The 26,908-nt window shown below is 44.5% G+C and overlaps 1 protein-coding gene across 2 annotated transcripts in view; it reads right to left on the reverse strand.

The window, feature by feature from the left end:
* Positions 1–4,237: 4,237 nt before the first annotated feature.
* The window catches only part of TCN2 (transcobalamin 2), a 43,379-nt gene continuing 20,708 nt past the window's right edge, over positions 4,238–26,908 (reverse strand). For both annotated transcript variants that reach the window (XM_069754379.1, XM_069754367.1), the window contains exons 5-10: positions 23,488–23,643; positions 22,483–22,658; positions 18,232–18,412; positions 14,848–15,022; positions 13,265–13,368; positions 4,238–5,127 (exon numbers count right to left, since the gene is read on the reverse strand). In XM_069754379.1, coding sequence (XP_069610480.1) covers positions 5,075–5,127; positions 13,265–13,368; positions 14,848–15,022; positions 18,232–18,412; positions 22,483–22,658; positions 23,488–23,643 — 845 coding nt within the window. In that variant the 3' untranslated portion in view covers positions 4,238–5,074. The remainder of the gene's footprint in view (positions 5,128–13,264; positions 13,369–14,847; positions 15,023–18,231; positions 18,413–22,482; positions 22,659–23,487; positions 23,644–26,908) is intronic.

The following is a 26,908-nucleotide window of genomic DNA, read 5'->3' on the forward strand; positions in this document are numbered from 1 at the left end:
ATTACTGTGATGTGGAGATAGATTGATGGTTCATGGTATAGATTATCTCTAGGTCACAGTAGAGTAGATTCCTACTGCACACGCTCACATGCATCTGTCCCATTAACATTCCAGGAGAGTTTTCTGTCAGTGTAAATGGTGGCCATTGTAATGTACTATAGTGATTACCTCCACAGACAAAACTGATGTGATTTACTAATAAAAACTATCTACGAATTTATTTATAATGACATATATATATATGTATATATATATATACGGTATATTCCTGTCTATCAGAGCTTTTTCAGTGGAATGGATTATGCATGTGGTCCCCGATGCTATCTGCAGCACAAACTGTGTCACAGAGCCGAAACAATATCAAAGAGAAATTACATCATTAAAGGGAACGCTGTGTGACTGCTGACTTATGAATTCCCCAGCGCACGCACTGTTATACATACTCCTGGCCAGTGAGTGCAGCCTCATGATAACACAAGACCCACTTAAATAAAATAAACACACAACTTAGTTATGGAATATAATGGCCGTGGCGTTTTATTTTGGGTTACATTTAATAAATTAATCATTCATATAATAAATAATTAAAACCATCAGCTGAATTGAATTATGACCAAGACATCCAATCCACCCGGAAAACCGGGCGATTTTCCCACAAATTAAACGACACGACATAAAATAAATAGGGAGGGAGGGTGGGATCATCTTTCTTCCTGACAGGAAGAAACAGCTGCTATTTATAAGCAAAAAAATGTTCCCGCATTTTTGGTCTCTGCCAATCAGAAACAAAAGAAAAAAGGCGGCAAGCCATCTGACAAAAAAACGGTTTGAACCTGCTCGTGCACAGCACAGCTTACTCAGGAACTAAACTAACCCCTTCAGAAAAAAACTTTGTAATATCATGAATCCATATAACATAAATTAATTTTATATTAATCCATAGGGGTCTGTGTTCTCATGAGACCCCCCTTGTATTTTGCAAGGGGAGGGCTTCCATTCTCCACACACTTGTATGGAGTGAGGCCCTGCACGCTAGTTGTACATGCCCACTGGTCAGCCACATCTCTGATCGGCCTTGGCTCAATGCAAAAGCATCGAGAGAGGCCACAGCCAGTGGCCGGGGGTATGCATAACTCATATATACTCTCCGTTCCCGGATCTGAAACCGGCGAATCCCTGTATCACACAGTGCTCTGGGGGAACCATAAGTCTGCAGTCACACACAGTGACTGCAGACTTATTGGCTTTGACCAGACAACCCCTTTAAAGTATCCTATACTGTCATTTTTTATTTCAAAAGGACTTGATAGAAACAGATGTAACAGCAAGGTCCATAAATAATACTATAACACTGTAATAAGTGAATGACCACTGAAAACTGACTGACAATTTGTGAAGCATCCTTTACTCTTTCCTCTAGCTATTACCTTAGAATTGTCTAATATAATTATAATAAATGTTAAATTTTGCCTTTTTTACTGAAATTTGTCAAATCCCACTTTGAAACCCAATAAATGGAATGCATTTGTTTTGTTAACTTTGCTGTACTCTATTTGTCTTTGCTCTCTTTCAACCCACCTGACCCCTCATAAATTTGTCCATAAGTCACACACCCATGATTTCTGTGTGATCCTGTAATTTCTTTTACCAGTAAACAATCAATATGCATTTTACAATTTCCCCATAGGCAAAAAAAAAAAAAAATGGAAAAAATCTTATCAACTCATAATAAATGTGGTGATCGGCATGTCCGGCAGTATTTTTGGTTCAAATTGAGATAGGATTCAATTTCATTTAGCATAGATGTTCTTCCCCCTCCCTCCCCCCTCCGTGACGTTCAGAAATCTACATTTTACCAGGTACTGCTCTGTCTTGTCTTATGTTCATTGACAATTTACATTCCAGACCTTGTGTCACGTGTTTACCAAGTCAGAGAGGGGGCAGAAGACCACAGCGTCTGATTTCTCCTACTCCTGCACTGTGTAGAAGCACTTCACCTTCGTATTAAATGGTGCAGATTTCTTTTAGCAGTACAGGGGTTAATCTGCGCAGATGAGAGCTCTTGGAAGCTTTCCTACATTAAGGGTATGTGCACACGTTGCGCATTCGTGTGCGGATTTTTCAGCGCAGAATCTGAAAAATCCGCAGGTAAAACACCTTGCGTTACTGTGGATTTAGGCTACGTTCACATTAGCGTTGCGCCGCTGTTGCGTCGGCGACGCAGCGGCGACGCAGCGGCGACGCGCCCCTATGTTTAACATAGGGGACGCGTGCGTTTTTTGGGTGGCGTTTTTCGCCACGTGCGTCGTTTCCGACGCTAGCGTCGGACGCAAGAAAATGCAACAAGTTGCATTTTCTGTGCGTCCGATTTTCGTCAAAAACGACGCACGCGTCGCAAAACGCGCGCGTTTTTGCGCGCGTTTGCGCGCGTTTTTCCGTGCGTCGCGCGTTGCGTCGCCGACGCAGGGCGGCGCAACGCTAATGTGAACGTAGCCTTACCGCGGTTTTTGGGCAGTTTTCACCTGCGCTTTTACACCTGCGGACTCCAATTATGGAACAGGTGTAAAACACTGCGGAATCCACACAAAGAATTGACATGCTGCAGAAAATAAACCGCAGAGTTTCCGCGCGGTATTTTCCGCAGCATGGATACTGCAGATTTGGTTTTCCGTAGGTTTACATGGTACTGTACAACGCATGGAAAACTGCTGCGAATCCGCAGCGTCAAATCCACTGCGGATCCGCAGCCAAATCCGCAACGTGTGCACATACCCTAAGGCTCTCAGCTGTTTATTGTTGGCCACTCCCATATAATCTGGGCCCTGGCTAGCACTCTTTGCCAGAGCAGCTCATGCTGCATGTTTAGGAGATGGTGGTTTGTGGTTGTTGTTTGAGAAGGCGTTTGGTGGATTTATCTGAGACTGCTGCTAGGTTTTGAGTGTGTGATAATTTCCCTCCTCCTACTTTGGTTTTACTCCGTCCTCCACTACCCAGTGTTTACCTCTGTTGTTTATGTGAGTATAGTTGTAGTGCAATATACTACGTGGACATGCATATTCTAGAATACCCGATGCATTAGAATCGGGCCACCATCTAGTCATACCAATAAGAATCAACAAAACTGCCCCCCACAATACGATACCCAAACAGTGAATTCCTACACGGCACCCTCCAGATGCACAGTATGATGACCAAAGTATGTTGAACCCAACACAGCCCTCCACAGAATATGATGGCCCCCCCACCTCCACACTGTATAATGGCTCCCTCTTAGCCCTCCAAACAGTATAATGGCCCCGACACAGCCCTCCAAACAGAATAATGGTCCCCACATATCCTTCCAAATAGTATAGTGGCCCCACATAGCCTTCCATATAATAGCCCTCCATATATATTACCCCACATTGCCTTCCATATAATTAAATGACCCCACATTGCCTTCAATATAATGTAATTACCCTACATTGACTTCCATATAATATAATGGCCCCACGTAGCCTTCCATATAAAATAATGGCCCCACATAGCCTTCTATATGATGTAATGGCCCCGCATTGCCTTCCATATAATATAATGGCCCCATATTAGTTTCTTAGTACACTGCCATCTATGTATACTGTAGGACAATTGGAAAAAAAACTGTACAGATGTCCAAATAAAAAGGTTCCTGCATTTCCACTGTTTAGACATTCCTTGCTAGCTCAATGACTTATGAACAGCATTCTGGGAAGAGGTGTACGCGTTACACCCAGCACTACAGATACATCCCAGTGGTTTACAGAAGTTCAGCCGAGTTTGATGGCAAAGACTCTGTATGATGCTCTGGACTATAATTTATGCTGTAACTCAGGGTCAGTACATAATATGTCTTCGCAACGTCATTCATTTTCTTTATGTAGACGTACTAGTGTAATGTGCAGGTACGTAATGTAATGTGTACTAAATAAGTATATGGCAGTCCTGGTTAGTAGTTGAGGTGCTCAAGTAGGGTTCCAACCCGCAGTTAAGCAAGTAAGGAACTTGACACTCAAAATCGGTAACACTTTTCGGAACAAGAGAATACAGCATATGGCAATCAGATCTGATGAAGGTCCGACCCAAGAACCGAAACGTTAACACCTATTTGGATTGCCAATAAAATATTGTTTCAATGATTGTAATTTTGAGCTCCAAGTTCCTTACTTGTTTCAGAGATCACAGTCAGAACATAGAACACAGGGATTTCTTACGCATTACAGTATTTTCCAAACATGACATTATTTATTTAAAATTAGTTTGTAAGTATCTTGTTACATTAATTACAGTCGTATAAATAAAACTAACATGAGTAAACCCATGGCACTGCTATTTGGACACCATGCTGGGTGATGAGTATAACTAGACACTGCTATGTATGGCTTTTAGTGCACTACATGACAGTACATTATATGGTGGGAGGTGAGGCACTAACAGAAGGTAACACACAGAAACCATGCAGCGTAAGATCAGCCCTGTACAGAACTTGGATTGTGCAATGCTGTCATACAATCAGAGACACTGGTATGTGAAAGTAGAAAAGATTCCGACTTATGAGCCATAATGGAAATGCATTCACAATCTCCAGTTTGGCACTGACCAGGTAAATGTGTTGTAGAAAGATTTTTTTTTAATAAAGGCAACTTAAAATTGTTAAATCCATCAGTGATCGTTGCATTGTAAGGCTGCAATTATGATTTTGTGCTTCTGTGTGTATCATGTTCAACACTATATTCAAGAGATCCATTCTTAAACCCTCCAAACATTTTACAGCCATTTATGATCGTAGCAAAATGATTCAAATTCACAAAAAATCTGTTTTATAAAGCCTAGAAACCCTGAGTATTGTATCTGTGAAGAACAGTTCACCAAAGTGAACCTTCATTTGATATGTATTCCAAAAAATATGAGTTTAGGAATATTGATTTTAGGGTTATTTAGTGAAATCATTTAACACATAAAGAAAAAATCCCGAATATGCGAGAAATCTTGAGAAAAATAATAAATCAGTAGGTTTTTCTCGTGGTCTTCAATTTTTGAACTTTATGGTTCTGTAGCTTCAGAGTCGCAGGATGATTGTCTCGCCGTCCTCTGGCCTGTAATCAGCAATACCTAAAAAACAACACAGTTTGTAAGACTCAAAGGCCTCATTCACACGACTGAAAAATGGATCAAATCTTTATCAGTATTTGATCAGAGTGTCCGTTTTTATCATTAGTGTTTTTCTCCTATGCAAAAAAGGAGATTCCTTAAACCTCTGCTGGCACTAGTTAATGAAAATTGGAACCAGTAAGCCATGAATGTGCTGTCCGAAGTTTCAGCAGACCTGTAGAGTTACATTAGAGTTTGATCAGTGACACTAATCAAAAACGGACAATCTCCCATTGTTTTTGTGGACACTCAGATTGCAAAAAAACATGGACGTGAGAACAAACTTATGAAAAAATGTTCTTTTTAATGAAGAAATAAAAATAGGATTTTTTAATCTTTACTGTCACCTATATGCCATCCATATGACATCCGTTTTTCTACACCAATAATTAAAAAATGATAATCTCAATTTATCTGTTAAAAATGAATGCATACTGTTGGTGTCCATATTGTATCCGATTTTGCCGCGCACCCACTGAAATCTATAGGCGAGTCTCAGCCAAAAAATGAATTAGACAGGTGCATACAGTGAATTTTTTTTCCATTGTCCATTGGTCTGTGTTGGAAAACATTCATGTGAACTAATGTATTGATTAACAACGGTCTGTGTACTGTCTATTTGGGGTCCATTTTCCATCTGGGCAGCACTTGAACTGATAATACGTTTATGTGAATGTACCTACGTGAACAGCCACATAGACTAGAATCGGTTCCTCTTCTATCCATGAGAAATGAACATCTGGAACTCACCTCATTCATATGTCAGAATTTTGACATACGAGAAAAACGGATCAAGTATCATCAGTGATTTTCATCAGCGTGTCATCAGAGTTTGGTCAGAGTTTCATCAGTTTTTCACTGAGGAGAACATTTTTTTTCTCCAGCTTCTCCTATAAGGCTACGGTCACACTATGAGTATTGGGTCAGTATTTCACATCAGTATTTGTAAGCCAAAACCAGGAGAGGGTGATAAATGCAGAAGTGGTGACGTTTTTCTATTACTTTCCTCTGACTGTGCCACTCCTGGTTTTGGCTTACAAAAACTGATGTGGAATACTGACCAAATACTGCTAGTGTGACCATTGCCCAAGTCAGTGAAAAATGGGCGGAACATGAATAGCATAGAAGCTGCGGCAAAAACGCATGTTTTAGTGCATTTTTGTTGCGTTTTTTTTCAGAGTTTTTGGGGCTAACTTGGGTCTCTTTGTGCATGCTAAGGCTGAATTCACATTTGCGTTCAGGAGGGCTGCGGATGGCTGCGTACTTCCTCCCTTCTGCTTCCCTGAAGCTCCGCCTACTTCTATATGCGTCCTGCATTTCCCTGCGTACCTATCTTTAACATTGGGTACGCAGGGACATGTGTCATGATTCCAATGCAGGGAATCACAAAAGGACAAGCACCAACGAACTCTAGGGTGATGGAACCTGAGCTGACCGCGACCCTAAACCTGAACACACAAATAACAATAGCCGGGGAACGTGCCTACGTTGATCCTAGACGTCTCGCACCACCCAAAGATCTAACTTCCCCTATTAGAAGAAACACAGACCTCTCTTGCCTCCAGAGAAATACCCCACAGAAATAGCAGCCCCCCACATATAATGACGGTGAAATGAGAGGAAGGCACATACACAGTATGAAATCAGATTCAGCAAAATGAGGCCCGCTAAAACTAGATAGCAGAGGATACAAAAGTAAACTGCGCGGTCAGCAAAAAACCCTTCAAAAAACCATCCTGTAATTACTTGAACTCATGTTCCAACTCATGGAACATGAGGAGCAATTACAGCCCGCTAGAGCAACCAGCAGCAAAGAAACAATTATATGCAAGCTGGACAAGACAAAAATAAATCAAAACGTGGAACAAGAAAATCAAAAACTTAGCTTGTCCTGAAGATTACTGAAGCCAGAAGCTGAGGTAACAAAACACTCTGATAACCTTGATAGCCGGCGGGGAAATGACAAGAAAGCCCGGTTAAATAGGAAACTCCCAAATCCTAATAGAACAGGTGGACACCAGAGACAGCAGAACACAAATCACCCAGTACCATCAGTAACCACCAGAGGGAGCCCAAAAACAGAACTCACAACAGTACCCCCCCCTTGAGGAGGGGTCACCGAACCCTCACGAGAACCACCAGGGCGACCAGGATGAACCTTATGAAAAGCGCGGACCAAATCATCAGCATGAACATCAGAGGCAACCACCCAAGAATTATCCTCCTGACCATAACCCTTCCACTTGACCAAATATTGGAGTTTCCGTCTGGAAACACGAGAATCCAAGATCTTCTCCACAACATACTCCAATTCTCCCTCCACCAGCACCGGAGCAGGAGGCTCAGGCGAAGGAACAACAGGTACCTCATACCTCCGCAACAACGACCGATGGAACACATTATGAATAGCAAACGATGCCGGGAGATCCAAACGAAACGACACAGGGTTAAGAATTTCCAAGATCCTATAAGGACCGATGAACCGAGGCTTGAACTTAGGAGAAGAGACCTTCATAGGAACAAAACGAGAAGACAACCACACCAAGTCCCCAACACGAAGTCGAGGACCCACGCGGCGACGGCGATTAGCAAACTGCTGAGCCCTCTCCTGGGACAACTTCAAATTGTCCACCACATGACTCCAAATCCGATGCAACCTATCCACCACCATGTCCACTCCAGGACAATCAGAAGGCTCCACCTGACCAGAGGAAAAACGAGGATGAAACCCCGAATTACAAAAGAAAGGAGAAACCAAGGTAGCAGAACTAGCCCGATTATTAAGGGCAAACTCGGCCAGCGGCAAAAAGGTAACCCAGTCATCCTGATCAGCAGAAACAAAACACCTCAAATAAGTTTCCAAGGTCTGATTAGTTCGCTCCGTCTGGCCATTCGTCTGAGGGTGGAATGCAGACGAAAAGGACAAATCAATGCCCATCTTAGCACAGAACGTCCGCCAAAATCTAGACACAAACTGGGATCCCCTGTCAGAAACGATGTTCTCCGGAATCCCATGCAAACGAACCACGTTCTGGAAAAACAGAGGGACCAACTCAGAGGAGGAAGGCAACTTAGGCAAGGGTACAAGATGAACCATTTTAGAAAAGCGGTCACACACAACCCAGATGACGGACATTTTTTGAGAGACAGGGAGATCCGAAATAAAGTCCATGGAAATGTGCGTCCAAGGCCTCTTCGGGATAGGCAAAGGTGACAACAATCCACTGGCTCGAGAACAGCAAGGCTTAGCCCGAGCACAAACCTCACAAGACTGTACAAAAGAACGCACATCCCTAGACAAGGAAGGCCACCAAAAAGACCTGGCCACCAAGTCTCTAGTACCAAATATTCCAGGATGACCTGCCAACGCAGAAGAATGGACCTCAGAGATGACTCTACTGGTCCAGCTATCCGGAACAAACAGTCTCTCAGGCGGACAACGATCAGGTTTACCCGCCTGAAACTCCTGCAAAGCACGTCGCAAGTCTGGGAAGACGGCCGACAAAATCACCCCATCCCTAAGGATACCAGTGGGCTCAGAATTTCCAGGGGAGTCAGGCACAAAACTCCTAGAAAGAGCATCCGCCTTCACATTCTTTGAACCTGGCAGGTATGAAACCACAAAATTGAAACGAGAGAAAAACAGTGACCAACGAGCCTGTCTAGGATTCAGACGCCTGGCAGACTCAAGGTAAATCAGATTTTTGTGATCAGTCAAGACCACCACACGATGTCTAGCACCCTCCAGCCAATGACGCCACTCCTCAAATGCCCACTTCATGGCCAAAAGTTCCCGATTACCCACATCATAATTCCGCTCAGCGGGCGAAAATTTTCTAGAAAAGAACGCACATGGCTTCATCACCGAGCAATCGGAACTTCTCTGTGACAAAACCGCCCCCGCTCCAATCTCGGAAGCATCAACCTCAACTTGGAAAGGAAGCGAAACATCAGGCTGACGCAACACAGGAGCAGAAGAAAACCGGCGTTTAAGTTCCTGAAAGGCCTCCACAGCCGCAGGAGACCAATCAGCAACATCAGCACCCTTCTTAGTCAAATCCGTCAAAGGCTTAACAACACTAGAAAAATTAGTTATAAAACGACGATAGAAATTAGCAAAGCCCAAGAACTTCTGCAAACTCTTAAGAGATGCAGGCTGCGTCCAGTCACAAATAGCCCGAACCTTGACGGGATCCATCTCAATAGTAGAAGGGGAAAAAATATACCCCAAGAAAGAAATCTTCTGGACTCCAAAGAGACACTTTGAGCCCTTTACAAACAAGGAATTAGCCCGCAGGACCTGAAACACCTTCCTGACCTGCTGAACATGAGACTCCCAGTCATCAGAAAAAACCAAAATATCATCCAAATACACAATCATAAATTTATCCAGATATTCACGGAAAATATCGTGCATAAAGGACTGGAAGACTGAAGGAGCATTAGAAAGTCCAAAAGGCATTACCAAATACTCAAAATGGCCCTCAGGCGTATTAAATGCGGTTTTCCACTCATCACCTTGCTTTATTCGTATAAGATTATACGCACCCCGGAGATCAATCTTAGTGAACCATTTAGCCCCCTTAATGCGAGCAAACAAATCAGTCAACAAAGGCAAAGGATACTGATATTTTACGGTAATCTTATTCAAAAGACGATAATCTATACAAGGTCTCAAGGACCCATCTTTCTTGGCCACGAAAAAAAAACCTGCTCCCAAAGGGGACGAAGATGGACGGATATGTCCCTTTTCCAAGGACTCTTTAACATAATCCCGCATAGCAGTATGCTCTGGCACTGACAGATTGAACAAACGACCTTTAGGAAATTTACTACCAGGAATCAAATCTATAGCACAATCGCAATCCCTGTGAGGAGGAAGCGAACTGAGCTTAGGCTCCTCAAAAACATCCCGATAATCCGACAAAAATACAGGAACCTCAGAAGGAGTAGATGAAGCGATAGAAATCGGAGGTGCATCATCATGAACCCCCTGACATCCCCAGCTTAACACAGACATTGTTTTCCAGTCAAGGACTGGATTATGAGTTTGTAACCATGGCAGACCAAGTACTAGAACATCATGTAAATTATACAACACCAGGAAGCGAATCACCTCCTGATGAACGGGAGTCATACGCATGGTCACTTGTGTCCAGTACTGAGGTTTATTCATAGCTAAAGGTGTAGAGTCAATTCCCTTCAAAGGAATAGGGACTTCCAGAGGCTCAAGACTAAACCCACATCGCTTGGCAAATGACCAATCCATAAGACTCAGGGCAGCGCCTGAATCTACATAGGCATCGACGGAAATGGATGATAATGAGCAAATCAGAGTCACAGACAGAATGAACTTAGACTGCAATGTACTAATGGCAACAGACTTATCAACCTTTTTTGTGCGTTTAGAGCATGCTGATATAACATGAGCTGAATCACCACAATAAAAGCACAACCCATTTTTCCGCCTATAGTTTTGCCGTTCACTTCTAGACTGAACTCTATCACATTGCATTGTCTCAAGTGCCTGTTCAGAAGACACCGCCAAATGGTGCACAGGTTTGCGCTCCCGTAAACGCCGATCAATCTGAATAGCCATAGTCATAGACTCTTTCAGACCCGTAGGCGCAGGGAACCCCACCATAACATCTTTAATGGCCTCAGAAAGGCCATCTCTGAACTTTGCAGCCAGGGCGCACTCATTCCACTGAGTAAGCACTGACCATTTCCGAAATTTTTGACAATATATTTCTGCTTCATCTTGCCCCTGAGAGAGAGCTAATAAAGCTTTTTCAGCCTGAATCTCTTGGTTAGGTTCCTCATAGAGCAAACCCAATGCCAGAAAAAACGCATCCACATTAAGCAACGCAGGATCCCCTGGTGCCAATGCAAATGCCCAATTTTGAGGGTCACCCCGCAGGAAAGATATAATAATCTTAACCTGCTGAGCAGGGTCTCCAGAAGAGCGAGATTTCAAAGAAAGGAACAGCTTGCAATTGTTCCTAAAATTCAGAAAACTAGATCTATCTCCAGAAAAGAACTCTGGAATAGGAATTCTAGGTTCAGACATAGGAGCATGTACAACAAAATCTTGTATATTTTGAACCTTAGCAGCAAGATTATTCAAGCTGGAAGCTAAACTCTGGACGTCCATGATAAACAGCTAAGGTCAGAGCCATTCAAGGATTAAGAGGAGGAAAAAAAAAAAATCAGCCAGGCAGCAATTAGGGCTAGGCAGCAACCTCAGAGGAGAAAAAAAAAAAACTTCCTCAGACTACTTTTCCTCCTACTTCAGCCCAAACATTTTGGGCCGGCTATACTGTCATGATTCCAATGGCAGGGAATCACAAAAGGACAAGCACCAACGAACTCTAGGGTGATGGAACCTGAGCTGACCGCGACCCTAAACTTGAACACACAAATAACAATAGCCGGGGAACGTGCCTACGTTGATCCTAGACGTCTCGCACCAGCCGAAGATCTAACTTCCCCTATTAGAAGAAACACAGACCTCTCTTGCCTCCAGAGAAATACCCCACAGAAATAGCAGCCCCCCACATATAATGACGGTGAAATGAGAGGAAGGCACATACACAGTATGAAATCAGATTCAGCAAAATGAGGCCCGCTAAAACTAGATAGCAGAGGATACAAAAGTAAACTGCACGGTCAGCAAAAAACCCTTAAAAAAACCATCCTGTAATTACTTGAACTCATGTTCCAACTCATGGAACATGAGGAGCAATTACAGCCCGCTAGAGCAACCAGCAGCAAAGAAACAATTATATGCAAGCTGGACAAGACAAAAATAAATCAAAACGTGGAACAAGAAAATCAAAAACTTAGCTTGTCCTGAAGATTACTGAAGCCAGAAGCTGAGGTAACAAAACACTCTGATAACCTTGATAGCCGGCGGGGAAATGACAAGAAAGCCCGGTTAAATAGGAAACTCCCAAATCCTAATAGAACAGGTGGACACCAGAGACAGCAGAACACAAATCACCCAGTACCATCAGTAACCACCAGAGGGAGCCCAAAAACAGAACTCACAACAGACATGCCTTGTATGCGGATGCATCCGCATGCGGCAATTTGACGTGTACGGCAACCGCACGGAATGCGGATTACTGCGTGGGACACAATGACGGACAGGTATGGGTATATTGTTGGTTTGTTATTTTACTTTTAGTACAGGAAATCGAGGGCTTCGCTGGGATTTTGCATTTAAATAAAAATGGAAAACTGTGTTTAGTCTTCTTTCAAATAAAGGACTTTATTCTTGATGGTGTCTTTATTTACAAACATTACAACTATAGGATTAGTAATGGATAGGTGTCTTATAGACGCCTCTCCATTACTAATCTGTGGGCTTGATGTCACCTGCAAGGTGACATCAACCCCACAAATATTACCCCACTTGCCACCGCTACAGGGCAAGTGGGAAGAGCCGGGCAAAGCGCATCTAAGAGATATGCCTTTTCTGGGCAGATGCGGGCTGCTATTTTTAGGCTGGGGGGCCAATATCCATGGCCCCTTACCAGCCTGAGAATACCAGCCCCCAGCTGTGAGTTTTAGCAAGGCTAGATGTAAAAAATGGGGGGGAACCCACAACTTTTTTTTTAAATTATTTAGTTAAATAATTATAAAAAAGCGTGAGGACCCCTCTATTCTTGATAACTAACCTTGCTGAATCTGACAGCTGAGGGTTGCAGCCCCCAACTGTGAGTTTTGTCTAGCTGGTTGTAAAAAATAGGGGGGAACCCACACCGTTTTTAATTATTCATAGCGTGGGAGCGGCAGATGAATACTCCCATCCGCCGCTCCTGCTTTCACTGTAATTGGCGGTAGCAGGTGTCAGATGATGGGATCAGTAGTCCCATCAAGCTGACACCAGTGACCAGAGGTAAACTTTATACCTCCGATAACAGCTGAGCAGAAGTCGAGCACCTACTGTTTGTGTCATTTGTTTGTAAGGAGTCTAAATTACCGGAAAGTATTTCACATTTTCTAAGATTTTTTTTTGTAATATAAAGCACTTTTATTAATTTGTAAGTAAATATGATTATCAATTCAACAGAGCATTCATCAGGAGACTTACCTTCTAACAAGGAAATATTTGGTTCCTTCAGAAGTTGCCAGTAACCTGCCACATTATTCACTGTGGTTAGGAATAGTCCATACAATGTGTTTTTGGTTTCAAACCTAAGAGGAAAAATTTGGAATGATTGTTACAAGTGGTGGGAGAGAGGAGCTAAACATCTAAAACACAACAGGGAAACGTACTGCCGGATTTCTTTCTAAAATGGCCAATATGGACCGATGAAAAAACCTGATTTGGACCATTGTCTGCTAACTAATTTTTATTATCAGAAGCAGCAAGACAGAGGCCAAATACTGAGAAAGTAGCCCAAATACATACGCTGTACTGTATAATGGCTCTTATAGAGAAAAATCTGCATTCTGAATTTCAGACAGTGTTAGATAGGTTTCACATGTCCGATATTTACGGTCAGAGTATAGAATTCGATCTACGGACCGGCCATGGATTTCCTTACCAAAACTCAATAATCTCATACATCTGTACTCAGACATTGAATGTCAGACACTTCTCATGTTTACATTAATTAATGATTGATATAGTGTGAGACCCATTTAATTGTCCCTCAAGGGCCTGCTGCAGCTTTCAAATGAATGACCTTCACACTGTATCAATATCTACCATAAATTCCCTTTTACCGCCTTCTCGGTGGCCTTCGTTGTCATTCCTAACCTTGTTTATTTCTCTATGTTGTAAAAAAAAATATATATCACAGAAAAGGAAACAGCATTACCAACACTAGGTCAGAATACCAATACCCTGTCAGGATGCACGAGACCCTCATGATGAAGACTGGGCAGCACAGGTACAAAATACTGATGAAGCAACCACTCCCAAACCAACCAATTCATGGAGAGGGTGGCTGCCTAGTGTTCAAAATGCACACATATGAGACTTACATAGGGCCCCAGTCACACCGGTATGCATTTTGCATCAGTAATCTGACCTGGCGTTGGAAAGGTTTTTTATTTCTCTGTGAGATTTGTCTTGAATCCATGCCCTATGTGAGCCAATTTTCAATGTAGTGTAGGATGTCCCATGTATGAGGACCCTTGGCGTGGGTTGCGAGCTTGCGAATCTGGGGTAAAATTAGTTACCAATACCTCAAGTGGATGCAGCCAGGCCCTTTAGTATTGGGTGAATTGGGATATTTTTCCTTGTGGGTTGCACTTATATGGTGCTGGGAGGCCCATCTGATCTAATATTATGGACGCTGCCAATAGGCTGTAAGCCAGACACGGTGCATCACACGTATCTGTGTGACTGGCGTCCTATGCAGGCCTCATCTGTGTGCATTTGTAATGCTAGGCAACCTCCCCCTCCATGAATTGGTAGGTTTGCGAGTGGTTGCTCCATCAGTATTTTGCACCTGTGCTGTCACCACCTTTATCATGGGGTCTCCTGCACCTTGCTAGTGCTTTGGTAATCTGACACAGTGTTGGTAAGGCTGCTGCTTTTTTGTGAGATTTCTCTTGAATGTATGTCCTATGTGAACGCTACTATCTTGCACCACATACCTATGAGATGACAATAGAGTCTATACCAAAGTAACTGAGATAGGGTTAATATTCACTGGAACTTACGAAAACATAGAATTTTGGTCTTGAGCAGCCTTCAGAATATCTAGAAGGGAGGAATGTGATGGGACTTTAATCAGCTCATTGAAATTCTGGCCTTCTACCATCAGCCGGACGTGGATAAATTCATTACCAACAACGACATCATCGGTGGGTGACATGGGGATTAGCAAGGGATCGTCTAAACAGGAAAATAAGTAACACTGGTTAATAGCATCTGACTTCAGAAAATGGCTTTTTGAAGGTGTTCATGTATCTTCAATAGCTGTTGGCTGAGCGCTTGGTCACCAGACAGCCATTTCTCCCAACAATCCCCATACATAGGCATGCTCAGTTTCGTTGAGCATGCATGTGTTTTCAATGAGATGCGGGAACCAAGCTGCTGCCAAACACATCTGGAATATGCTTATCTCTAATGAGAACAGAAGAATCAGGCTTGAAATTCAACTTGCATTATCCTTATCTCCCCAACATCATCTTTCAAAAGAAGAGTTGGGAGGCCCCCATCCATTATAGTTGGCCAATTCCACTGAAGTTGGAGGGGTTTGCTAACTTTGCACTAATGTGTATTTGATCCTTAAAGGAGTTGTCAGAAGTTTCATAATTCTCATCTCCATTATTCCTCCCAATCCCCCTCTTCAACTTTGTAATGCACTTATGTTTATGTAAGTGTGTCCGCCTTGGTCATCTGGAGTGATCTGTGACCTAAACACCCATGTCATGATCTGGCTGTGATTACACCACATCACATGGGTCTCTAGCTTTCTTCAGCTTACAGGTCTATCCTGTCAGTGGAACATCATCAGATTCAGGGCTGGGGGATGGGCATACAGTCAATGTCTACATCACATGCAAAGACCAAGCAGTAGCTGCTTCTTCTAAGCATGCAGTCTGATGGATGAAACAGGAGATGGGAGGATGGCTCAATACTTCAATTAGTGCAGCCACACCTCTACCATACATTAAATAGTGAATCCACCTAGAGCAAAGGTATGATAAGTAAGTATTGTGTCTGGTTCAGCAGAGCTGACTGTGTTGTGTCTGGTGTAGTAAAGCTCACTATGTTGTATTGGGTCCGTTGTAGCAGAGCTTATCGTGTTGTGTCTGGTGTAGCAGTGATGAGTTTGTTGGGACTGGTATAGCAGCGCTTACTGGGTTAGGCCACGTTCACACGTTCAGTATTTGGTCAGTATTTTATCTCAGTATTTGTAAGCCAAAACCAGGAGTGGGTGATAAATACAGAAGTGGTGATTCTATTATGCTTTTCTTTCAAATGCTGAGGTAATATACTGACCAAATACTGAATGTGTGAATGCGGCCTTATGCTGTGTTTGGACTGGTGTGACAGGGCTGACTGTACTATGTCCTATGTAGCAGATCTGACTGTGTTGTGTCTGGTGTAGCAGATCTGACTGTGTTGTGTCTGGTGTAGCAGATCTGACTGTGTTGTGTCTGGTGTAGCAGATCTGACTGTGTTGTGTCTGGTGTAGCAGATCTGACTGTGTTGTGTCTGGTGTAGCAGATCTGACTGTGTTGTGTCTGGTGTAGCAGATCTGACTGTGTTGAGTTGGGTTTGGTGAAGCAGACTGTGCATGTAGATCTATCACACAACAGTAATCATTGCTAGAGTAGTAGTTCTAGCTAGGAGGAGAAAGAACAAACACCTAACAAGGAGAATCCTACTTGAATGAAGGGTGGGATAGAATATAAAATAGCATGTTACACATCATTTTGATACAAAAACGGAAAGAAAAAGATGATAAACCAGGAAGAAATGAGGGCGGAGAGGGAAGGGTTTGGGAGATGGAGGTGTGGATACTTAGTGCAGCCTGTAACTATTGTCACGCCCTGTCCCTGCTGCATTAGGATGTAAACAGGCACAGCTTGTTTATGGTTTGCAGACACTAAGTAACATAGGTGTCACGCTCACGCCCTGACTGATGGGCGTGAGCCAAGGGGGTTTGTGGCCCCACTGTGCCACAAACCAGACTACCCTGGATGGGGCGTGACTATGACAGCTGCCTTGATCTTCTTTGAAGCCTCTGATGGTGAGGTCAGACTTGTGCGGCAGGCAGCTGCCAGGTGCTACTCCAGGGTGGTGTCTGGCTGTGCCTGCTGATCCCACTTGGAGACCAGAACACTAGGACTGGTGCGGGCATCAGGCAGGACTAGCAGATGAGCACAGATGAAACTCAGACGAGTAGGCTGGCAGAGACACAGGGCTGGCAGGCATGGCAGAGACACAGGGCAGACAGGCACAGCTGAGACACAGGGCAGGTTGGTGTGGTGTATGAAGGAACAGGTTCACACAGGAGGTTCAGGTATGGATATGAAGTATGAAGCAACAGGTTGGGACCTGTTCACACAGGAGTTGCGGGTAAGGAAACAAGCAGGAAGGAATGAAGTACGAAGGAACAGGTTGGGATCTGCTCACACCGGAAGAGAACCGCAAGGCTGCGGATAGGAGCAGTAGAGCAGCAAGAGATAGAGCAGCAACAGAAGCTAAGCAGAGCAGAACCGCAAGGAATGCGGAGAGGAGCTGCAGCAAGAGATTTCTGGAGCAGAGCAGAGTAGAACGGAGCAGAACCGCAGGAGTGTGGAGCAGAGGTAAAGCTGCAAGAGAGCGGAGCACAGGCAACGCCACAAGAGCCGCAAGAGTGTGGCGCATAAGCAAACAGAGGACACAAGGAAAGACACAGCAAGGAAAGAAGCCACAGACAAGGAGACAGAGGTAGGACAAAGTTCAGACAAGGTAATGGAACAAGACAAGGTACAAGAACAAAAACACAGGGACCAGGTTATTCTGCCTCCTGGAGGGCGGACAACAAGAACAAGGCAAGGCTAGAACAGAAACACTGAGACCAGGATATACAGCCTCCTGGAGGGCAGACAGACAAGATCAAGGCAAAGCTAGGAGTAGAACCTCCAGAGAAGGAGAAACAAAGAGCAATGCTTGGCAGCTCAGAAGCTAAACACTAACTGAGTTTACATATTGCACAGGCCCAGTCCACAGGGTGGAGCTGTCCTAAATACTGGAGGCCTCTTGGTAATTGGTCAGGAACAGATTAGACAGGTGCACCCGATTCCTGTAAGAACCAGAGAGTTCTGACGCCGTCCCCTTATGCACACAGCCAGGAAGCATGCAGAGAGGAGAGGCACAGAATATGGAGCTGGCAACAGACAGAACACAACATGACATGGGGCAGTGAGTAAGATGGTGTGTGAGGGATGGGAGGCCATGTAGTGATGCCAGCAGAGTTGTTACAATAGGCAATAAAAAAATACTATTTTTCAACATTTTTACTGGAATGAAAAATCCCTTTAAGTTTTAAAACATCAAACAATACCCTGTTTACACTTGTCAGTCATATCGAGCACGTAGTGACTTACTTATGATGCTGTCACAATCCACATTAGCCACATCCAGATATGATTTCTGGAACAACACAGGCATCAGCTGGGAAATCATCATGGGGTTTGAGAACTTTCCTTTTTCCATTCCCTTCATCAGGGCTTTTATTGCTTTAGAGCAGGTATCTTTGTCTTTTCTTCCACCCAATGCTGAGAAAAACTAATGAAGAAGAGGCAGAGGAACATTTGTTTAATAGTGCACTGTAGTGTACTGCAGAGAGCGCAGCATCATTCACTAGCGGTGACATCGTCACCGGCTTTTTCCCACGGTCCAGAGGTCATCTCAGTTCAGGCCGGCCATGAAGATGTCACCGCTGGTGAATGATGCCGCGCTCTCTGCAGCTCATTCACCAGTGGTTTTCAGCCGGGACCGTCGCATATTGGCACCGTCCTGGTTGAAATCTATTTAGCCCCCAGACTTGGATTACAGCGTGGGACAGAACGACGAACAGGTATGGTATATTGTCGGTTTATTATTTTATTTTTATTACAGGAGATCAAGGGTGTCGCATTGATTAGGAAAAATAATAAAATGGCCAAACTGTGTTGTGTTTTATTTCATTAAAAGACTTTATTCTGGCCGTGTCTTTATTTAACATTACAGCTATAGGATTAGTAATGGATAGGTGTCTTATAGACGCCTCTCCATTACTAAGTGTCACGCACGCGCCCAGACTGGTTGGCACGGGCGTGCGGCCCCACTGGACCACAGACCAAACGTCCCTGGAAGGGGCATAGCTAAGTAGCTTCCTAGGTGTTCGCTGGAGCCTCTGATGGTGAGGTCAGACTTGTGCAATAGGAAGCTACCAGGTACCACTCCAGGGTGGTGTCTGGCTGTGGCTGCTGATCCCACCGGGGAACGGAACATAGACAGGCAAGCGGGCACGGCTGGCACTCTGGTAGCCAGGCGGGCACGGCTGGGACACAGACAGACAGGTACAACAGAGACACTTGCAGGCGGGCACGGCTGGCTCTCTGGTAGGCAGGCAGGTACGGCTGGCTCTCTGGCAGGACAGGCGGACAAGGCTGGTACACTGGAAGAACCGGTAGGGACCGGTCTGCAGACAGGTATGTAAAACAGGTAAGAACCTGTTCAGACAGGAGGACTTAAGAAAAGTTAGAGGAAGACCGCAAGAGCGGATGCAGAGCGAAAGCACAGGAGCTAGAACCAATAACAGAGATGCCGGAGGCGGAGCCAAAAGCAGGAGGCGGAGCCAAGCGCAGAAACGCAGGAGGCGGAGCCAAGAGCTGGAGGCAGAGCCAAGTGCAGAAACGCAGGAGGCAGAGCCAAGAGCTGGAGGCAGAGCCAAGTGCAGAAACGCAGGAGGTGGAGCCAAGAGCAGGAGAAGTAGAACCGCAAAGAGCAGAGCCAGGTAGAACCGCAAGGAGCGGAGCGAAGTAGAACCACAAGGAGCTGAGCCACAGAGCAAGAGCTGAGCCGCAAAGCAGAGCCGCAGAGCAAAGTGCAGAGCAAAGCTACAGAGAGCTGAGAGCAAAGCCACAGAGTGCAGAGCAAGGAGCAAAGCAAAACACAGAGAATGCACAGCAGGGAAAGGAAATCAAAACAGGGATATAAACGAACACAGGAACAGAACTAGACTAAGACAGAGTCAGGAACGAGACAAGGCACAGAGACATGGACACAAGCCAGGGTGCGACGCCCCTCTCAGTGGCGGACATAGGCCAGGGTACGAAGCCCCGCTGGGTGGCTACACAAGGACATAGGCCAGGGTACTATGCCTCACTGGGTGGCTACACAGGACACAGACCAGGGTACAACGCACCCCTGGGTGGCAGAACACAAGAGTCACAGAGACATGGCCTGGCACTTCAGCAGCTAAGAACTGACTGAAGGAGTAAGTTGCACAGGCCCCCACCAATGGGTGGGGATGTCTTAAATATAGGAAGCCTCATGGCGATTGGCCAGGGACACCTTAGCAAGGTGCACACAGTCTCTATAAGAAACAGGAGTTGCTGGCGCCACCCCCCTATGCACACAGACAGAGCATGCACAGAGCAGACAGCAGACATGAGGCACACAGCATGGAGCTGGCAGCAGAGAGAAGTCACCACAAGGCCCAGAGAAGTAAGTGAGTTTGAGTGTAATGCAGGTGGGGGATGGGAGGCCATGCAGTGATGCCAGCAGGGTTGTTACACTAAGCCGTGGGCTTGATGTCACCTGAAAGGTGACTTCAACCCCACAACTATTACCCCACTTGCCACTGCTACATGCGCCATTTCTGGGCAGCTGTAGGCTGCTGTTTTTAGGCTGGGGGGGGGGGCCTATATCAATGGCCCCTTACAAGTCTGAGAATACCAGCCCCCAGCTGTGAGCTTTAGCAAGGTTGGTTGTCAAAAATAGGGGAGACCCCACGCCTTTTTTTAAATTATTTAGTTAAATAATTTAAAAAAAACAGTGTGGGGACTCTATTCTTGATAACCAATTTGCTGAAGCTGACAGCTGGGGGTTGCAGCCGCCCCCAGCTGTGAGTTTTGTCCGGTTGATTAATAAAATAGGGGGGAACCCACGTCGGGTTTTTCATTCATTTTTTCCAAACCCCCATCCTCCGCACCTACTGTCACTGTTAATAGTGACAGCAGGTGTCAGATGATGGGGGTAACAGTCCCAAAAGCCACCACACCACCTGCTGGCATTCAGACTATAATTTTAAGCTCATCCTTGTCCTCTGCTCGCTGGCAGAGCAGGGGAGAATGATGACAGCCGACTTCAGCACAAACTGCCGGGGAACAGCGCTTACTGTAGCGCTTCTTCCCTGGCAGCTGTTCGTGTGGTACTGATGCGGAACACGGGTGGCACACGGTTGCCACACGTAGTACACACACTGACACGGATATCTCCGGTACCGTTTTTTCCAGTACCATCAGGACGTGTGAAACTGGCCTACTGCAGAGCTGTGGAGTTGGTAAGCCAAACCTCCAACTCTTCAATATCCCTGACTCCCGACTCCGACTCCACAGCACTGCCTCACTACTGAGCATGAGCATAAAGTGCAGCACAGATTCATCTCAACTAAAAGCCAAGGTCTTTAGATTATTAGACATTTATAGGACATTTCACACCTTTCCCAAACTCTTATGAAAAAATTTACAGCACATACTATATTGAACTACAGTACCCAATTTACTATTTATTTTAGAAGTTGGAGTAGGTTAATTTTATACCAATTCCACCAAAATGGACACTGACTTTGACACTATTTTGGCCAATACATACTCCCCTCCCACTCAGTATGATGGCCCCAACATAACCATGCGCTGCAGCCATTTTGATGGAGAAAATAAAAATGTTATGCAGTAAAATAGCGGCGGCGCATGCGCAGTAGCATCTATTGCTTGCCGATAGATGCTGCTGCGCAAGCGCCACCACTATTTTGCTGCAGCCAATTTTTTTTTCCTTCAACAAAATGCCACCGCCAGTGGCGCTTGCGCAGTAGTATCTATCGGTAAGAGATAGATGCAACTCTGGGAGCGCTGGCCCCATTTTTCAAAATGTAATTTTTTTTTTCTAAGCCTCACAATGGCCACAACATTATAGGTATTATCAACAATATTACATGTAAAGAATATTATCAATAGTAATATCAAAAATATTATATGCATTATCTAAAACAAGAGCCATACAGATGAATATGTAAGCGGAGCAGCACAAGAAGACCCCCCACAGGCCACTCCGGAGCACAAGAAGCTCAATATCTGAAAACTACAAATGAAGATTAAGCAACAACCACAAGACGGATTTCATCAACCCAGGTTTCATTGTAATCAGTATAATGATGCCCACCTGACACCATGTGTAGGTTACTGTGTACGATCCTGATGACAGGTTCCCTTTAAAAATAAATAAATATTCACCTCAACCCGTTCCCTCATTGCTCCGGTCTCTGCAGTGCGTCATCTGACCCTCTGCACTGCTTGGCACAGATTGCTCTGATGGCATCACCGCGCCCTCTGCGTGAGACATCATAGAGCTCAGATGCAGAGAGGAATGATGGGAGCGTCAGCTGTCGGCTCCCTCTCTCAATCATTGTTTTCAACTGTATCAGCATCCAGATACAGGATGCCGATATAGCAGACAGTACGATGTTGGGCGGGGGCACCCAAGGCCTGCGTTGGCACTGGGCCACCCCGTCTCACTGACCCCATAGGCGGTACCCCACTGGTCTCAATTGCTCTACTGTCTCAATAAAACTCAGATATCTATAAACTCACCTGCACAGCAAGGGGGGTGCTGTAAAGATTTCCTAGTTCCCCATCTTTGTTTTCTGATTCAACAATTTTGTCTTTTATGCTTTTAACAGAATTTTTTATATGCAGGACCAGCTCACGGGGATAGTTATTGAGTCTCTTTACACATAGCAATGCAATGCCAGCCATGGCTTCTGTGTCTGTAACAGCAAACATAGATTACACAGTATAGACACTATTCACATAAACTGTAAGGCCTACTTAAAGACATTAAATAAGCAATTCCACCATAAAATGAACAATAAGTTTTCCAACAGTGGAAAAAGCCATATTATTTTATTACTTTACAACTTTTCAGGCCTTACAAGGGACAGTTTATTTTTGACAACCCTGTGGGCAATACTAAATCGTGCCTGTGTTGGATTACCAGTACACCAAGTACATACAGGTGTTTCTCACAAAGTTAGAATATCAACATAAAGGTATGGTAATTTATTTCAGTTCTTGAATACAAAAAGTGAAACCCATATATAATATAGTCATTACAAAGTGATCTACTTCAAGTGTTTACTTCTGTTAATGTTGATGGTTATGGCTTAAAGCCAACAAAAACCCAAAAGTCATTATCTCAGTAAAACAGAATAATTAACAAAAAACACCTGCAAAGGTTTCATAAGCATTTAAAAAGGTCCCTTAGTCTGTTTCAGTAGGCTCCACAATCATGGGGAAGACTGCTGACGTGACAGATGTCCAGAAGGCAGTCATTGACACACTCCACAAGGACGGTAAGCCACAAAAGGTCATTGATAAAGAAGCTGGCTGTTCACAGAGTGCTGTATCCAAGCACATTAACGGAAAGTTGAGTGGAAGGAAAAAGTGTGGTAGAAAAAGTTGCACAAGCAACTGTATATCTGTATATGGGAAATGTCCTGCCCAGAATGCAGCTTCTGAATTTTTGCACTTTATAGAACTGAACAAATAATGCTATATATACGGTATATCTCTATTTGATAAGTTCATCCTCTCTACCTATTGATATTGTGTCTCCATATCCAAGTTTCTTTTGTTCTTCTGCAAGAACGAGCTTGTGGACCACATGCCTGTCGACTAACTTGCCATTGACGCACATCGCCAGAATACCAAGGCTGTACTGGAAGTAGTTAGAAAGTGGTTTGCCATTAAGTGCTATATAAAAAGAAAAACATCATAAAATTAGGCGTACAAATAGGTTGTTAAAAAATGTCACTATCTTAAAATCATTTGTAGTCATAATTACTATTAACCCTTCCCATTGGAGCCAATATTAATTGTTGAGCTTTTGAAAGCTTCTTTCCTCCCATTCTTCCAAGAACCATGACTTTTTCTTATTTTTTCCTTGACATAGTAGTATCAGGGCTTGTTTTTTTTGCAGGGCTCATATTGCCCATCAGGAGTCACCGTGTGCTCTGTCGGACATAGGACATAATTTTTGGTCTTATCCGCCTTTTTGAGGCAGACTCCAAGACAACAGTTGATTACCGTAATTAGGGTCTGAAAATTATGTTTGCCAGAGCACACACAGTGACCCTGCTGACATCATTACTGTCAGTGGCCCAGTAAACGCATGCAGTCCATTAACTTTACCATAAAATGTACTGAAAAACGAAAACAAGTGGGGTGAAATGATGTAAAACACACAATTCAGCCATTGTTTTTTAAATTTTGTTTTTATGTCAATCAATATGCTGTGAAAATTACCTGGCAACACGATTCTGCAGGTGAGTATACTTACGGCAATTCCTAACTCATTTTACTGGTTTTAAGTAATTCAGAACTTTTTGGAAAATTCTGACACATAACTTTTTTTCATTTTTCCATTGATTGAGCAGTATGGGGCTTGCTTTTATCGGTAACATTTTGGAATACATATGAATTTTTGCTTTTTATTGCATTTTTTCGGGATGTTTGGTGACTGAAAATTGCAATCCTGGCATTAAAGGGCAGCATTAATCAAAGTACAGAGCCCATCCACTGCACTTACATATCTCCTGCCACGCTCTACTCTCCACCCTCTGCCTTCCTTCTGTCTCCAGGTCACTCATGTTTCAGTGACCTATCAGTCAGAGACAGGAGGCAGGCGGCGGGTGGAGAATAGAGCGAGGCCGGAGATATGTAAGTACAGAGCTCACCCACTGCACTTACATATCTCCTGCCACGCTCTACTCTCCATCCTCTGCCTTTCTTCTGTCTCCAGGTCACTCATGTTTCAGTGACCTATCAGTCAGAGACAGGAGGCAGGCGGCGGGTGGAGAATAGAGCGAGGCCGGAGATATGTAAGTACAGAGCTCATCCATTGCACTTACATATCTCCTGCCACGCTCTACTCTCCACCCTCTGCCTTCCTTCTGTCTCCAGGTCACTCATGTTTCAGTGACCTATCAGTCAGAGACAGGAGGCAGGCGGCGGGTGGAGAATAGAGCGAGGCCAGAGATATGTAAGTACAGAGCTCACCCACTGCACTTACATATCTCCCTCCTCTCTCTCCATTCTCCAACCACTGCCTTCCTCCTGTTTCCAGGTGACTCATGTTTCAGTGACCCATCAGTCAGAGATAGGAGGCAGGCGGTGGGTGGAGAATAGAGCGAGGCCGGAGATATGTAAGTACAGAGCTCATCCATTGCACTTACATATCTCCTGCCACGCTCTACTCTCCACCCTCTGCCTTCCTTCTGTCTCCAGGTCACTCATGTTTCAGTGACCTATCAGTCAGAGACAGGAGGCAGGCGGCGGGTGGAGAATAGAGCGAGGCCAGAGATATGTAAGTACAGAGCTCACCCACTGCACTTACATATCTCCCTCCTCTCTCTCCATTCTCCAACCACTGCCTTCCTCCTGTTTCCAGGTGACTCATGTTTCAGTGACCCATCAATCAGAGATAGGAGGCAGGCGGTGGGTGGAGAATAGAGCGAGGCCGGAGATATGTAAGTACAGAGCTCATCCATTGTACTTACATATCTCCTGCCATGCTCTACTCTCCATCCTCTGCCTTCCTCCTGTTTCCAGGTGACTCATGTTTCAGTGACCTATCAGTCAGAGACAGGAGGCAGGCAGCGGGTGGAGAATAGAGCGAGGCCGGAGATATGTAAGTACAGAGCCCACCCACTGCACTTACATATCTCCCTCCTCTCTCTCCATTCTCCAACCACTGCCTTCCTCCTGTTTCCAGGTGACTCATGTTTCAGTGACCCATCAGTCAGAGATAGGAGGCAGGCGGTGGGTGGAGAATAGAGCGAGGCCGGAGATATGTAAGTACAGAGCTCATCCATTGCACTTACATATCTCCTGCCATGCTCTACTCTCCATCCTCTGCCTTCCTCCTGTTTCCAGGTGACTCATGTTTCAGTGACCTATCAGTCAAAGGCAGGAGGCAGGTGGAGAATAGAGCGAGGCCGGAGATATGTAAGTACAGGGCCCACCCACTGCACTTACATATCTCCCGCTTCTTTCTCCATTCTCCAAACACTGCCTTCCTTCTGTCTCCAGGTAACTCACGTTTCAGTGACCTATCAGTCAGAGATAGGAGGCAGGCGGCGGGTGGAGAATAGAGCGAGGCCGGAGATATGTAAGTACAGAGCTCATCCATTGCACTTACATATCTCCTGCCACGCTCTACTCTCCATCCTCTGCCTTTCTTCTGTCTCCAGGTAACTCACGTTTCAGTGACCTATCAGTCAGAGACAGGAGGCAGGTGGCGGGTGGAGGACAGAGTGAGGCTGGAGATATGTAAGTACAGAGCCCACCCACTGCACTTACATATCTCCCGCTTCTTTCTCCATTCTCCAAACATTGCCTTCCTTCTGTCTCTAGGTAACTCACGTTTCAGTGACCTATCAGTCAGAGACAGGAGGCAGGCGGCTGGTGGAGAATAGAGCGAGGCCGGAGATATGTAAGTGCATAGCTCAATCATTGCACTTGTGGCCTATAAGCAAACAATTTCAACTACGGTATGTATGTCTCTAAACCAGCAGCAAAACAGATTTCTACAAGAAATATAAGGATTTATTCAGCACTAATACCCCTTAAAATACATGCCTTTATTTTTAATATGGTGACAGGATCTCTTTAAAAAAATGTTAAATGTCTAACGGCTAATACTAACATATAGTATGAGTACAAATTTGTTGCTTTGCTCCTAACTGTAGTATGATTGATTGCTACATTTAGTGGGGCAGTTACTTTTTCACATTGCTGATCAGACTATAGGAAATGCATTTGTTCCTTTAAATAAATGCAGTAATCATGTGGGAAATTGTGATGTATCAACTCCTTTTCCCTTTGTGTTATTTTCATTTGTAATTGTTTTTGAACAATTAGATGCGATTAGTGTGACACATAAAAAATAACAGGGGTCATCGCACTCTATAATCGGCAATACCGAATGCTGCATTTATTGGTCACTCACTACTAATGA

Source organism: Ranitomeya imitator, chromosome 1 (assembly GCF_032444005.1).
Source record: "Ranitomeya imitator isolate aRanImi1 chromosome 1, aRanImi1.pri, whole genome shotgun sequence".
In the NCBI taxonomy this organism is placed as follows: domain Eukaryota; kingdom Metazoa; phylum Chordata; class Amphibia; order Anura; family Dendrobatidae; genus Ranitomeya; species Ranitomeya imitator.